This window comes from Salmo trutta, chromosome 14 (assembly GCF_901001165.1).
Source record: "Salmo trutta chromosome 14, fSalTru1.1, whole genome shotgun sequence".
Lineage (NCBI taxonomy): Eukaryota > Metazoa > Chordata > Actinopteri > Salmoniformes > Salmonidae > Salmo > Salmo trutta.
The window spans coordinates 50,590,571-50,606,505 of record NC_042970.1 but is presented as its reverse complement, the minus strand read 5'-3'; the positions used below and the strand labels follow the sequence as shown (position 1 = coordinate 50,606,505).

Sequence of the window (15,935 nt, the reverse complement as noted above, 5' to 3'; positions counted from 1 at the left end):
TCGACATGTGCGAATGAAGATGTTTCTTTCAAAGTCCGAATGTCTTTTAGATTTACTGTAAGTCTACTATTGAGTGTGCTACTAGATCAGACGCTTTCTGGGGTAATTCGGTTTCATCAACGTGACCTCCATGTTAGAAATGTAATGACATTTCATTTGATCTTTTAGTACAGACAAATGTAATCCTCCTGTTTGGGGAATTAAATTTGATTATTTTCTCGTAATGCCACTGTAGCTTTGGAAATTCCCCTGTCGTGTGTGTGTGTGTGTGCTGTATACACGTGTATACTTGTATGTGCGCTTTTGTGTGTACCTTTTGGTGCGACTACCGCTCCAACTACAGCTGGTCACTGAGCCACAGTGTGTTTAATGATACATCACATAGAGGAAACAGAACAATTGTTAAACTCTGACCCTTGAAGGCTGTTTACTTCAGTGAGGGTTGGGGAACAGTAGTGTGGTGGTGCAGTGTCCCAAATGACACCCTATTCCCTGTATAGCGTACTACTTTTGACCAGAGCCGTCAAAAGTAGTGCACTACATAGGAAACAGGGCGGGACGCATGCTGGGTAATTTAATAGGATTGTACGGGGGAATAGATCTGTGGCATTAGCCTTCATTAGCCGGAGGGCCATGTTTAACGAGGACTGACAAGGACAGATAAAGTCACCCACCGCCGAGAAGCGAAGGAGGGAGATGGCAACAGTGAAGCAGACAGGACAGGCAAGGAGAGCCAGGGGGAGGAAGCGAGAGATTGGGGGGTGTGTGTGAGGGAGGGAGATGGGGGTTATGGGGTGATAGGGATAGTGCTGGGTTAAGTCTCTGTAACAAATAGTATAACACCATAGGAAACCATCAAAACAGGCCACTATGAACAGTGGTAGATCCCAATGTTTATTCCTTGTACCTCCTGTTGTTGCTGCTTTTTTCCCCTTTTTTTTCAGGTACACGTTAACTGGTTATTTATCTTGACACCGTGTCATAATGAAATTCCGTGGATGCGTTTTGTGTTTGGGAGATTGTAAAAACAGATTGTTGTACTCGGAATTGTTCTTGATCTAGTAATGACTTGCTCTCGGGTGTTCCCAAAACTTGCGTAACAAAAAAACCAACCTGTCCAACCACAGATCTTCCGCTGTCAAAGGGTCGAAGTAAAAACATATTTTTTAAAGCACTTTGGAACATTGTTCGCCTGGATTCCTGCAATAGTTTCCCCCTCACCTCTAACCCTACCAGTATAAATCGTGACTGTGTTCGTATAGGATTCGAGGGAGCCACTATAGACTTTTAGCACCTGTCTTACCTTCCACGCAATTAATAATACTAGTGAATGAGTTGCCGCTGCGTATCTGTATTTGACCTTAGTCATGCTTTTTAAGCGCAAATCCATCTGCATTTAGACTTGTTGTCTGACTGTAACCCTATTGTTTCATTGTAGATTCATTTGACCTACTTTAATAAACTGTGTCCTACTTCCTCATACATCTCTAAACTACATTAATTTGCATATTCCTTCCCGCCTGACCTATAGAATACCCTTGATGCCTACCCCTGTGGTTCGGACCACACCCCCAGTCCAATGGCCAGCCGGGTGCCGGTGGAAACCGAGCCCATATTGGACAGCCCGTCCGCCCGTCTCACCGCAGTGGCTGTCAGCGTGAGGGTGGGACATACCATCGCCTTCCTGGGGGACTCCAAGGGGAACCTGCGCAAGGTAGAGACCATAGAGATCAAACTGATGGAGCGGTTTATATCTATCGTATACGGGGACCACATTCAATACCGATCAAAATAAGATTATATTGACAGGGGCAAGATCAGGACCCTTTGTGAATTTTGGGCCCTGACTAGACATGTCCTATGCTGGTTGTTTTTGTATAAAGTATATTCCAGTACATTCCTTTGCATGAAGTGAGCCTTTGATAATCTGTAGATAACTGCAGCTCCAGATATTCGCAAACTGCCGCACGAACACATGCACACACAAACAAGCGCACCAAGAGGTCAGAAATAGCATCTTCCACAGTAGCGCAGATTGTACTCAACACTCCAGAAATAATAGCAGCAGACCGGCCCAGGTAACTAATGCGTCCTTCTTAATTGGCTCTGGGTGCGTTTTGCTTTTCCATGGACCTGCCAGACAACACTAGTACTGTTGTTATGCACAGTAAGACCTCTTCTCTTTCTCTCTCGCCTTTTCATCGGCTGGTCTTCCCCCCCCCACAGCTCTTTCTTCCCCTTACTTCATTTTATTCATGTCCTGTTTCGTAAAACGTAGTCGTAGTCCTCCATTGTCTGGGAGAAAGCCCTGTAAGTTACTCCAGGGAAAGGCAGTATTGGTCCAGCATGGACCAGGTCACTGATAGAAGAAGGGCCGTGTAGACTGACACTATTGTTAACCGTACAAGCTACGAGGGGGATATTCGTACATCCACCCTGTACCATCCTGTGATATAGAGAACAGGGAACGGACATCTCTATACAAACTCAACAGCCGTAATTGTCCCAGAACATTAAGTCTAGGCGCTATGGCTTGGATAAGTCCAGGTCATTGTGTTGCCATGTTGGCTGGGATAAATCCAATCCACTGGGTTGTCATGTTGGCTAGCATAAGTCAATTCCATTGGTTTGCCAGTTTGGCTGGAATAAGTCCAGTCCATTGGCTTTAATATTGGCTTGGGGTCACGGGAAGCTGGTGTGAACAGGAGGCACGGTTCTGTTCTGTCCGCTAGATTTATGTGTGGTGCCATCACCTGGTGGAGAGCAGAGGTCACGGGGGGGTGGCGTGGGGAGCTGTGTCTTCTGGGGTTCATGGACCAGGACACATTGGGGGGGGGAGGACCTTTGTGTTAACATGACAGTGATACACAGGGGGGGAGGGGGGAACGCCACACTTCAAATATGGTCTTGAAAGACATTAGGGCCAGGGATTGAGTTTATGTCACCCAAACATGGAAATGAAAGGGGTGGTGAGGATGTGTGTGTGTGGGGGGGGGCTCTTAGGCTGTCAGCAAATTTAAACTACTGAGATTCACCCTATCACTGTCAGTGACGCCAAGGACAAGTCACATCAGAGTATTTATACGCATCACGAGTGCATAACAGTAGCGAGTTCTCTCACTCTCAGAATGGTGACTAGCGCTAACAATTAGCACTTTGTGCCATTTTTTTTTTTGGGTCAATAGCTGCCCTGCGGTTGTGACCAGGGCGGAGTGGGGTAGAGTGGAGGGAAGCTCTATCAGCACAATGACACCCATTAATAACAGTAAAAAATAAAAAAGTATACACTGACCACAAAACAACACCACTGGCTCGCTAATATCACTCCATGACTCAGGGCTTTGTTGTGCGTGTCACACTCCATGTGTGTCACAGTGCACAGACGCTGACTAGTGGCAACTAGATGGTAAAAAAACAGTTCTAAACAGAAGGCCCTATTCTCTTTCCGTAGACTCATCAGTCCTCACACCCGCACACTGCCGAATTGTGTGAATGAAGTCCCTAACTGTAGTCCCAGAACTATATATGACCCTGGGACATACTAGATACCATTGCCTGCCATTGTGCCCTTGAGCAAGCCACATAACCCATTACAATTGCTCTAGTGGTGCTGCACCGTGGCTGGCCCATTGCTTCCAACCCCTCGGTGTGTGAGTGTCTTTGGGGGGGGTTTGGGTTGTGAGCATTAAAGGCACATTTTTTGTTCTCTGTAAGTTAATTGACAATAAAGTACATATTATCTTACATGTGCGTCTCTCGCTTGCGTATTACTGCACAAGACTGATCCCCTCTAGGTGAATTGGCAGTGAAAGAGATATTTGTTGAAAATGGTATTTGTTTAAGCTCTATAACTAGAACAGATTTGATATTGGGACATCGATTGATTTGTATTGGCCATCAAGTGGCTTGGGCTCCCGTGTGGCGCAGTGGTCTAAGGCACTGCATCTCAGTGCTTGAGGCATCACTACAGACACACACATTCAATTCCAGGCTGTATCACAAACGTCCGTGTATGGGAGTCCCATAGGGCGGAGCACAATTGCCCCAGCATCGTCCGGGTTTGGCCGGTGTAGGCCGTCATTGTAAATAAGAATTTGTTCTTAACAAATTCTACATTTCCCCCCCAAATGAACAAATTCTACATTTCCCCCCCAAATGAACAAATTCTACATTTCCCCCCCAAATGAACAAATTCTACATTTCCCCCCCAAATGAACAAATTCTACATTTCCCCCCCAAATGAACAAATTCTACACGTCACAAAACAGTTAAATCCATTAGGTCGAAGTATGCGGGCAGCATTTCCTGCTGTTCCACTGTTTCAAACGGGGCATGGGGGGGGGGGGCTGAGCCACTGTTTAAAACGGGGCATGGGGGGGCTGAGCCACTGTTTAAAACGGGGCATGGGGGGGCTGAGCCACTGTTTAAAACGGGGCATGGGGGGGGGCTGAGCCACTGTTTTTAAAACGGGGCATGGGGGGGGCTGAGCCACTGTTTAAAACGGGGCATGGGGGGGGCTGAGCCACTGTTTAAAACGGGGCATGGGGGGGCTGAGCCACTGTTTAAAACGGGGCGTGGGGGGGGCTGAGCCACTGTTTAAAACGGGGCATGGGGGGGCTGAGCCACTGTTTAAAACGGGGCATGGGGGGGGGCTGAGCCACTGTTTAAAACGGGGCATGGGGGGGGGCTGAGCCACTGTTTAAAACGGGGCATGGGGGGGCTGAGCCACCTTAATGTGAGAAGTGCTTGACCGGGAGCTCCACAGCGTCAGGCTTTTATGTTATTTACAGCAGGCCTTTCAACATCAGGTTACCTGTCTAATGTAAAGCAATTACTGGACGTTCCACTCCTCCACTCTTTCACACTCTCACGTGGATCTCCACCAGAATGCAATCATCCTAATGTGATGGGGGTGTGTAGTGGGTGTGTGTAGTGTGGGTGGGTGTGTGTGTGTGGGGGGTGTATGACCGAGCGAACGAGAAGGAGCAAGAGGCATAGAAAGAACGTGTCTGTGTTTCAATCTGTGAAAGTGTGTGTGTGTGCCTGCATCTGAGTTTGTTTGTTTGTTTGTTCTGTACTGTACTGTGTGTGTGTGTGTCCAGGCAGGGCCACACACAGATGATGGGGAGTGCGATGGTCGAGATATAGGCCAAGATTTCGCCGTGATGAGATAATCCTGTTTTATTGGACGGTGGGGGAGAGTTTTGGGTCAGCTGTGCCGTCGCATGTTCTTTGATCCCGGCGTTCATCAAAGGCTTTGACTGTTTAGGCTCTAATAACAGCAATTTAGCCCACACGAGAGCACAGTTAGTCCCCCAACATGGCAACCCTACAGAACAGATGGGTCAGACGGGTTGCCAGACATGAAACAACCGATTTTTTAAAATTAGATTCCCCCCTCTTCAAAAGGGAGCAAGCTTAGGGCATTGACGCATCAGATCAGCCTTTCTTTTCAAGAAATGCCAAGGCAAATCTCTCTGCGTTTCTTGAAGAAATACACGCCTGCATTGAAATAATATTCAGACAGTTGCGTGCGCAGGCACAGACAAACACACGCATAGACAAACAAGCAAACACACACGCACACACACATCTATACCCACGCTCAAACACGAATCGGGTGTGTATTGAAAAGCGAGCGAGAGGTGAGCGATTTCAAAAAGAAAGGAGGATGACTGAGTGAACAACATCTACTTGCCACACAAACAATTACCCCGTCGCCATGTTCCCAGTTGACCTCTTCAAGACACACATTTAGATTAGCGCCCCAACTCCTCCAAACAGCGCGTCTTCATACTTTCAGTAGACCTATAACGTTTCACCATTTTAAACTCCTCTCTGAAACCTTTGTGGCTCAAAATAATTCAAATACCAACATAATTCAATTTAGCACGCAGGCTATTCCCAATGGCTATATTTAACAGCTTGTGCTAGGCTATTTGTCTCCCTGTCTGGTGAATAATATATCTAGGGGTATGCGTCACGTGAAAATAGAATTTCAAATTACTTTTTACGAAAAAATGTCATCTCTACATTCTATAATATTGTAGCGATCCTCGCTAATGAGCCTACGTTATAATTCCCTCAAGTAGGCTAACCCTATTGCATGTTTTCCTTTCACACAAGTGACCCGAGTTCTGTGACCCCTCCATCCGTTTGCCATAAAGAATTGAAATGTACCCTATGGGGTTCTTAACCATTGGCTTGTGTGTGTGCACCAGGTGTTCCTGGGCCCTAATGGTGAGGTGGAGGAGTATGCCGTCGTCTCCATCCAGGCCAACACAGCCATCAGCTCTGACCTGGTCCTGGATCAGTCGGAGGAACACCTCTTCATCATGACCTCCACCATGGTACAGTACACTAGGCTGGTCCCAGAACTGTTGGCGCTGTCTTAACGCTCTCTCGAGTCATTGTCTCACACCGTGTTTCAGTTGAATCCCACTTCTGACGCCAACAGTACACCACGTCACAACTTAAGGCCCCCCCCCCCCCCCCCCCTCCACAGTGGTCAACAAGTGTCTCTCATAAAATACTATTTTATAGTTTTATAGCAGCATTTCCCAAACTCGGTCCTGGGGACTCCAAGGAGAACAGGTTTGGGAAGCGCTGGTATATAGTTATCTCATTCCACAGCAGCTCTTTTAGGCCTGAGGACGAGGTTACATTTATAGTAATGACTTAATCCACAGCACCAATAGGCTAAGACTAGGCAACATTTTCACCACATTGCCAACTATTCTTTGAGCTACCCAGTAAGTGGTTACAGTTTTGTGTGTGTGTGTGTGTGTGTGTGTGTGTGTGTGTGTGTGTGTGTGTGTGTGTGTGTGTGTGTGTGTGTGTGTGTGTGTGTGTGTGTGTGTGTGTGTGTGTGGTGGGAGGGGGGGGGTGTAAAATGAGTTACCTTTTGGCTCGGTTAAGAGCCGTGTCATCATTGGACATAACATCATGATGAATATTCCCTGTTGTTTTGTTGCGGTCACAGCTGCAGAAGAGGCCAGTGGCAGAGTGCCACGAACACCTGGACTGCCAGGCCTGTTTGTCGGCCCACGACCCCTACTGTGGCTGGTGTGTCCTGGAGGGGAGGTGAGCGGCTCATTCGGAGTAATCCAATGGGATTGACGTCACAAATGACTTTTTATTGTCATGTAATCTGGTACATTTTTCAAGTAATCCACACAGTTCTGTCTCTGGTTAAAGGGTTGACCTATCAAACTAGAGCCCAGAGTTTTCCCATTGTCAGGTCAAGCACACTGGAGAAAAACTCCAGGGCATTGCAGATGCTCAACACAGTCAGAGAATGTATTTGTGGTACCACTCGTACTATGAGTAACGATGCAGTAATGAAGAGCATTATCTCTTTTACCCTCTCTCTTTCTCTCTCTCTTTCTTTCTCTCTCTCCTTCTCCTTGGCCACCTGTCCTTCCTCCTTGTTCTCTGTTTTCCCCAGCTAATGTTATTTAATGTTATCAACTCTCCTGGTTTTCTATCCTCCTTCTGCATTTACTTCATTTTCCCACTATTTCTCCCATCAACAGTGTGTAGCTGGTCCACGCTCAAAAAAGAGATTCAAGGATTCTTAGTATTTATTTCATTCGGGGTTAGGTAGATAGACAAACGTTTCGGCGTCGTCGCCTCTTTGCGCCCCCGGTTCCTCTGTCACTCTTCACTCTCTCCCTTTCCCGTGTTCCCATTCTCCCTCTCTCTGTCCCTCCGTCTCCCTCCCTCCCCTTGCCCTTATAACCTTCTCCTCCCTCTTCCCCTCCTGTCTCCGTCTACATCCTGCCTTTTTTTATAGAGATGCGTTACAGAGGTCATAACGTGTCTGTTACGGTATGATCTGATAATGTAGCGTGTGTGGTATTGTGTGATGATAATCGGTCGTGTGTTTAGGTGTGGCCAGCAGTCTCAGTGTTCACACAGGGCTCAGCCGGGCCAGTGGCTGTGGAGCTTCGACATGGAGCAGCAGTGCCTCACCATCCAGTCCCTCAGCCCCTTCAACATCAGCCGTGAGGAGAAGAGACGTGTACGTGTGCGCGAGCGCCGTCTCTGTGTGTGTGTGCGTTTGATTGCGTGTGTGTCCACGTACATGAGTATGCGAGCGCATGCTCATAGACAGTGCATTCCTTTATGTCCACACTGTACGTGGTAGTTAGTTTTAGCCTGGCCGATATAGTGTTTGCTCGTTTGACTACTTACAGTGTCACAGCAAAGATCAGAGATGGTTATCAGACTCGGCGCTAGCTGCCCCTGTCTCAACATCTAGTAGAAACCCAGTATAAATCATGTATTAAGTGATCCGGCTCTGGACAGTTTTACAGATAATTCGTGTAAGATGATGTATATCGTCTGACATTGGGGATTAATAGTGGGAGGGAAGGGTGTCCAAGTAAACATGCAAGGCATGACCTTGGGTGTGTCTCGTCTCCTCCGCTTTATCAGCGCTGATTTGAAATCGGGGGGGGTGGTGTGTAAGTGACGGTGATATGGTGGATTCTTCTTGAGGATTTGCTTTTTTTAATCTGCTCACATCAATACGGTGGGAGGGAGGGGGCGAGGGCGAGTTTGGACTATTGAGATGCTGTTTGTCAGCGATGACAAAACTCCTCGAGGGAGACTCGATCTCTCCTCGGTTTCTCAGGCCTTCAACGACATCTCTGAAATCCAGATAAATCCAGATCTGACCAACCTTTTATCGAGTTCAAACCAGTTCTATCCAGCCAAGGTCCAATTTAGTGTTCCTTGAGTTCCTGAATTTAGTTTGAAATGCAGATCCGCTCTTGCAGAGCCGAGCCAGCTCGTTCACGCTCTCTCTTTCCCTTTCTCTCACATCCTCCCCCTCTTCTCCCTTCCTCCCTTAGATTGCTCTATCAGTCCCGGGCCTGCCCATCCTAGAAGAGGACACCTCGTACGCCTGTTACTTCCATGACACTGAGAGTCCTGCCACCGTCACCGACACGGGCGTCACCTGCCTCTCCCCCGACCCCCACAGGGTGCCAGCTGTGCCCCCTGGGCAAGGTGAGTACCAACGGGGTGAGATCAGCGTGTACTGGGCGTTCAGCATGCATCTCCATACTTTTTACACACACACACACACACTGAGTTTCATGGGTTCATTAAAGTGTGTGCGTGTGTGTGTCAGCGTGTGGCGCGTGTGTGCGCGTGTGTGTGTGTGCGCGTGTGTGTGTGTTGCCATACAGGCCGATCAGCCTCTAGCGCCACTCTAGGCAGTGCCATCCTATGTCCTTGCAGAGCAGATGTGTGTTGCAGCCCAATCCTCTTTGGCTCACAGTTTACACAGCAGGGAGTAATCTCCAACTCCGCCGGTCCGGGTGGCGGCTATAACTAATGATTTTTAAATTCACGCAACAATTCAGCCTCTTCTATCTTTTTGTCTGAGATAGTCTGCGACGGTTCGGTTGCGTGCTTGGAGCCGTCGATTTGTTTTAGTTAGTCATTTCGGAGGAATTATGGGGATTAACTGTTAACTATCGAGCGCCGATAAAACAAGCAAACACGTATACGCTTGCGGGTAGTTGGCCGTATGCATGTACACACACACACACACACACACACACACACACACACACACCTTCACACATCAGGAACTCCCCTCTCCTTTCTCCCCTCCATCCCTCCCTCCATCCGTCCACTCTTTTTCTCACCCCCCCATCTCTCTCTCTCCCCTTGGTTCCCATGAACATCGTTCCTGGAGCAAGGAGGTTTGTTGTGGTTCTCAGGCCGTGAGGGTTAGGTAGTAATGCCCGTCTGCCTGGGGGTATTAGTGAATAAGACACACACAGGGGGGATCCACTGATCCCACAGGTATTACAGGGAGATCTGTGTGTGTGACTGTGTGTGTTTGTATATGGAGTTAATTTGTGTGTGTGTGTGTGTGTGTGTGAGATCTGCGGGGGGTTCAAATGGGATCTTGGGAGTCCAGCCCTACTCACATAATGTATCGTGGTTTAGTTCATAGTCTGAACCATTAGTTCATTAAGCAGACGCTCTTATCCTGTGATTAGGATAAGGAAGATCAGCTTGATACTTTGAAAATGACTCAAGATTGTATTAAGTGAAGTGATACAATCCAATTGCATGGACCCAGCTCCCGAAACTATTTCCGTGCATGGGCTAGTGTGTGTGAGGGAATACACGTCTGCAATATTTACATGCCAGTGTGTGTGTGTGTGTGTGTGTGTGTGTGTGTCTGTCTGTAGGTGTGCGAGCGTGTCTGTGTGTGCAATCAGTGCGCTTCATACTTCACACACGGTGGGCCCCACAGACCTGAACTCCTCCCTCTGCACTGTTTACGTCTGGGGGCTTTGGGGCTGCAGATGGATTTTATTACAGAGCTCTGTTATGGCTCTCCACTTGGCCAAGCGTACTCTCAGGCGCTGTCCCAAATGGCACCCCGTTCCCTACATAGTGCACTACTTTTGCCCAGTCCCCATAATGCACTGAATAGGTAATAGGGCGCTATTTGGGGGCGCAACGTCTCACTCTCACGTTCTCCCCTCCTCACACTGTTTTGAAGACGCGGTCAGACCGACAAGGCCAAGTCTCTGTCTCTGTCTCTCAAATCTTCCCGAACAGAGTAGTTTCAGAAAGCTTGGCACGGTGTTCGGGTAGGGATCCTGGGCAAGTGAAACACAATGTTGCTTCTGATTTATCGTTGTTGTCTTTTCTCTTTCTCTCCGTTTCGCTCTCTCCTCAGAGTTTGTCACGGTCACCCTGTCTCTGCGCTTCGGTGATGTCGTCGTCACGGCAACAGAGTTCACCTTCTACGACTGTACCGCGGTCAAGCAGCTGTCTGGGAGCGTGCCGTGAGTTGGCCCACCCCTCTCCCTCTTTTTCCTCCTCCTTGCTCTCTTTTTTCCCCCTCTATCGCTCTCTCTCTCTCTCCTTCCCGTCTCCTTTTTCCTCTCTCTTTCTGTTTCTCTCTTCATTTCTAAATCAATTTCTGCCCTTCTGCCCACTTCAATAGGGGTCTCTCTCTTTCTCTCTATTTTTCTCCCCCTCTTCGCCCATATGGGCTGATTGACCTGTGTCTGTTGGACCTCTGTACTGCACCACTGGGCACCGCTTATAGCGTCTTCCAATCCCCACGCTCCATTCCAAACCTATTCTAAAACCTATTGTACTCTCCTTTCCCACTCACTCACTCTCAGGAGAACCTGTGGTTATTATGGCTGCAGGCACCTTACCCTTGCCCTCCAAATGTGGTGGTCACATGCCTCCTCCGCTCTCTAGTCTGGTTGATATTAAAACCACATCTCAGAGACATCTCCGTATATGGCCTGCAGGAAAACTGTCTGCAAGTGTGAACGGACGCAGCTAGAATAGGAGTAGGAGCCACGTTTCTTCAGAGAGCAATTCAACATAACCGTCTTCGTAATCGTCCATCAGGTGTTATCAATCTGTTCGACTTTTTTGCTATCTGCTTTGCGTGTTTTATTCCCTATTGATAGTGATAGTTGCAAACTTCACACTGGTGCAAAACCCTTATTAGCAATGCATCGGATACAGTCGGTGTCAGAAGCGGGATATCTGGAGATAGGAGTGCCTTGTCAAGCTCTAATGTCTAGCAATGCCCGTATTCAGTTGGATAGAGGGCACGCTTGACCACAAAAGACTGATGGCATGGGCGGCGCCATGGTGAGCACTCTATCAATCTCTATGATGTTAGCACATACACTCACTCAATTACCCCTCTATCTCCTCTCGTCTCCTTTCCTTTCCTTGTACATGGTTCAGAGCACTCTGACAAGGAACCAGCGACCGCCACTTTATTCAATTAAATGAATTACCTTCTTTTTTTTTACCACTGGCCCTAGATTGCCAGCAATTGGATTGCACTGTGGGCCAAGCTTGTTCTCGCTCTTCCTCTCCCTCATCCCATTGATCTATTTTTTCCATTGTCTCCTATCATTTTATTTTCTAACCTCCTTTCTCCTTTCACTTTCTTTCTCTCTATACCCCCCCCTCTGCTTCTCTCTCCTCTCTCTCTCCTCTCTCTCTCCTCTCTCTCTCCTCTCTCTCTCTCTCTCTCGTATCCCAATCCCCCTCTCACTCTCTCATTGCAGCTGCGTTACTATGGTCACTGATTACTCCACTGTTCCTCCTCTAGTTGCCGTGGCTGCGTGTTGAGTCGCTGGGGCTGCAACTGGTGTGTCCACCAGCACACCTGTACCCACACGCCCACCTGTGACAAGGGGGTCATCATCTACAACGAACACGTAAGTCACACACACAGTGAGCAATGGTCAGTTAGCTCGAGGTCAAACAGCATGCTATGCCGCGTTCTGCAAAAAAGGAACCGCCAGCCTGGCTATTTTGTTGACTGTAGGGTTGGTCCACGTAATGCAACCTAGTGTTAAGGCTGGTTGGGGCCGATCAGTTGTAGCCGGTTGAGCGAAAGAAGGTCGCTAATGAGAAAACAAACTGTCGGGGAGTCGTTAATAATCAGACACTCATTTTCTCACTGCTCCTCATGTCCCAAAAACAAGCGTACATCAGATATAACTAATAATCATCTCCATTTTGCCTGTGTGTCGCCAACCAAATGCATGAGATGTGTCCTCGTTGATGGTAACACTGACAACGTTCAGGAGACGTGTTTCACATCCAATTTGGGTTTTTCAGTCAACTTATGAGTTTGTTTATTTCTGTCTCACCCTCTCCCCCATGTCTTCCCCCTTTACCCCCCTCCACTACCCAGTTTAAAATCCCCACCTCGGCTCCTCCCACAACCAAAGCCGTAACTATAACAACGACTTCCCCATCCACGACTGTGGCCCCCACAACAGCAACTGCGCCCCCAACAACTACAACAGCAACCGCGCCCCCAACAACGACGACTACCACAATTGCAACAACCATCGCCACGACGACAACAACCGAAGCCCCAACCACCATAGCTACCACCGAGGAGCCTCCGACAACAACCCTTCCTACAACCGTCCCCACAACCACCACCCCAGAGTCGACTACACCGCCCACCACTGCTATGTCGACGGAGGCCCCCGCCACTCTTCCCCCTACAACGTTAGTCGAGGCTACCACGCCCAAGCCTGAGACCACCACCAGTGAAAAAGAGGAGCAAACAACCACAGGAGAGCTCTTTGCAGAGGCTGAAAGTGAAACTGAAGGCCCTGTGGTTACCCCTGGTGACATGGAGCTCGCCGCGGAAACCGAGGTGGCGACAGTTACGACCGAAGACGAGCAGCCGTCCGATGATCTCGCCACCCTAAACCCCCTGGCATTCCCCCCCGAGACATCCCCATTGGAAGTGGTCACTGCGTCCCCCCCTCAGGAACTGGACGAGGCTTTGACTCTGGCCAAGCCCCCCATGGAGGTCCAGCCCACCACTGGCAGCTACCCCTTCCCGACCCCCTTCCCCCTGTGGGAACCGGCCAACTCGGAGCCCACCTTCCACCTAGACCTGACGGGAGCCCACTTCCCTACTCCGCTAGAGCCCCTCCCCCCCACTGAGGCGGAGGGCCAGGGAGCCGAGCCGGAAGTGTTCCTCTGGCCCATGGAGGAAGTGGAGCAGGAGACGGAGGGCACAGCGGCGGAGAACGACACCAGCGTGGCGTTTTCGGCCACCACCGTGCTTTCAGGGGACGGCGAGGCAGCTGAGCACTCCCCTTCGGCCTCTGCCTACCCCCGGCTCCTTGACGCCGACTCAGAGCTGGACTACCAGTACGACTCGGCCGACATCTTCCTGCCGGTGAGTTCGAGTTCCCTGGAGCTTCCATGGCCGCCGTGGTCCCAGCTCTTGACTGGACAGCTCTCTAGAATCCCACTTCTGACACCAATTGACAGAATCCCCGATGTCCTTTTATCCCCTTGTTATTCCTCACTGTGTTTTGATTTCGTTGTTGACATTGCTTTTGAAATCGACCTGAAAAAATGGCTGCATCAGCACAAGCTGGAGCAGTTGCTTTTTTTGTGAATTTTTTCATACGTTTTATTGTTTGTTAGACCATTCTAATAGTGATGTTTTACATCAAAAAGCCTATAACATCCTTATAACTTATAACTGTCCATTTCTTATGGGTTGATGGGATTTTCAGAAATGTGCGATAGCTTGTGTTGGTTGGAGTGTGTGTGTCCTTGTGAGTGTATGTATCTAACACAACTGTGTGTGTTGGGAATGTAGGGGGACGAGGGCTCCTATGTGAGTTGGGGCTCGTCTGCTTGCCCCTGTGTGGAGAAGGTCAAGGATTCGCCTCTGTTACCAGTCAGAGTAGAGAGGAAGATCACGCTACTCGCCCGAAACCTCCACCTGTACCAGGTAAGACACACACACACACACACCCACCCCGGGGTTCTGGGGCAATTACAAAAGTCAGGGTTTCATTTGATTTTGGGGAAGTTATCTATTAACAAATGCTCCTGTTGACGTTTAACCTGGCTGTGTGTGTGTGTGTGTGTGTGTGTGTGTGTGTGTGTGTGTGTGTGTGTGTGTGTGTGTGTGTGTGTGTGTGTGTGTGTGTGTGTGTGTGTGTGTGTGTGTGTGTGTGTGTGTGTGTGTGTGTGTGTGTGTGTGTGTGTGTGTGTGTGTGTGCAGGACAGAGACCTGGACTACGAGTGTGTGTTGGTGATCGAGGGCCGTACGGTGGTGGTGGATGCCTATGTGGAGATGGATGAGATGAACCCGTCTCTCTTTGACATCACCTGTCAGCTGCACCAGGTCAGACTCTATCCAGTACTCACTCACTGCCAGTTTGGATGAAGATTTATTTGAATCTTGTCAGTGGCTTTAATATGTCTCTGTTCCAATATCCACACTACATGACCTAGAATGATGAAATATATTGGCGTGCATTCTAAGGGGTATGGGACTTTGGATTTTCCCTATATGATTATGATTTTATTCATGGATTTGTTATGCGTAAACACTTTAAAGGACCACTTTGGATACAAGAGTCTTAATACTTTCAAGTGATATCCTCTGGGTCCACATTGTACACTCTGTTGTATATGTCTGTTACCCAAAATAAATGTAATTCAATTAAACACTGCTGACACTGCAGCCAACTGTAGTTTTTTACTTTCTGATCAGTTATATCCCCTTTTTTGTCTTTTTTTTTATCCCCCTTTTTTTAAAATGAAAATGTTGAAGTTTCTATGGTAACTGTATTGACATTTCTTTGGAAACTTCAATACTCTATTGAAACTCTGTCTGCCTCGCAAATGGCAACCGTTTCCCTTTGTAGTGCACTCTAAAGGGAATAGGGTGCCATTTGGGACACACCCTCTGACTCGAAGTTTCTATGGAAACAGCAGTACTCTTGCCGTTTCTATGGAAACTGCAGTACTCTTGCCATTTCTATGGAAACTGTAGTACTCTTGCCGTTTCTATGGAAACTTTAATGACTAATTCTCGCTGCAGTATTCCTACTCTGCCCCGGCGGAAGAGTACAACGCCATGGTGTACGTGAAGAGGCGGGACACCTTCCACGTGGACAGCGCTCACGACCTGTATGGTGAGCCCCGGCGTTAGAGCACTGAGGAACACCTGCTGCCAGCCCAGACAGCTGTTGTTGCTCTGAGCCATAACAATTTTTTTTTAAACATTTTCTATTTCACTTCTGTATCAAACATATGTGGTCCAGAGAGACCTGGTAGCATGAGTGTGGTCGTGTGATGTTTTTTTATCATGCCGTGTCTTCTGTTTTTGTACACACACATACACACAAGCACGCACGCACTCACGGACACACACTCTCTCCCCCAGTGACTGTATTCCTCTTCCACTCACTCACTAACAACTTTCCCTCACAGACACTCCAATTCCAGCTCTAAACTCATTCAACACACTGTAAACTCTCACACAATCTGTATCTCTCTCTCTCTCTGTGTTCCTCGCAATGACTCTGTATAACTGTACACTCAACATGTACATTTTTCCCCTCAGCACTCTACAACTC

General features: G+C 48.4%; 1 protein-coding gene across 3 annotated transcripts in view; it reads left to right on the top strand.

The window, feature by feature from the left end:
* Nucleotides 1-15,935, top strand: part of plxnb1b (plexin b1b) — a 116,603-nt gene that overhangs the window by 79,435 nt on the left and 21,233 nt on the right. For all 3 annotated transcript variants that reach the window (XM_029776301.1, XM_029776300.1, XM_029776302.1), the window contains 11 exons: nt 1,532-1,714; nt 6,222-6,350; nt 6,983-7,083; nt 7,891-8,023; nt 8,859-9,015; nt 10,715-10,823; nt 12,128-12,236; nt 12,719-13,729; nt 14,162-14,296; nt 14,573-14,695; nt 15,398-15,491. In XM_029776301.1, the coding sequence (XP_029632161.1) occupies nt 1,532-1,714; nt 6,222-6,350; nt 6,983-7,083; nt 7,891-8,023; nt 8,859-9,015; nt 10,715-10,823; nt 12,128-12,236; nt 12,719-13,729; nt 14,162-14,296; nt 14,573-14,695; nt 15,398-15,491 (2,284 nt within the window). The remainder of the gene's footprint in view (nt 1-1,531; nt 1,715-6,221; nt 6,351-6,982; nt 7,084-7,890; nt 8,024-8,858; nt 9,016-10,714; nt 10,824-12,127; nt 12,237-12,718; nt 13,730-14,161; nt 14,297-14,572; nt 14,696-15,397; nt 15,492-15,935) is intronic.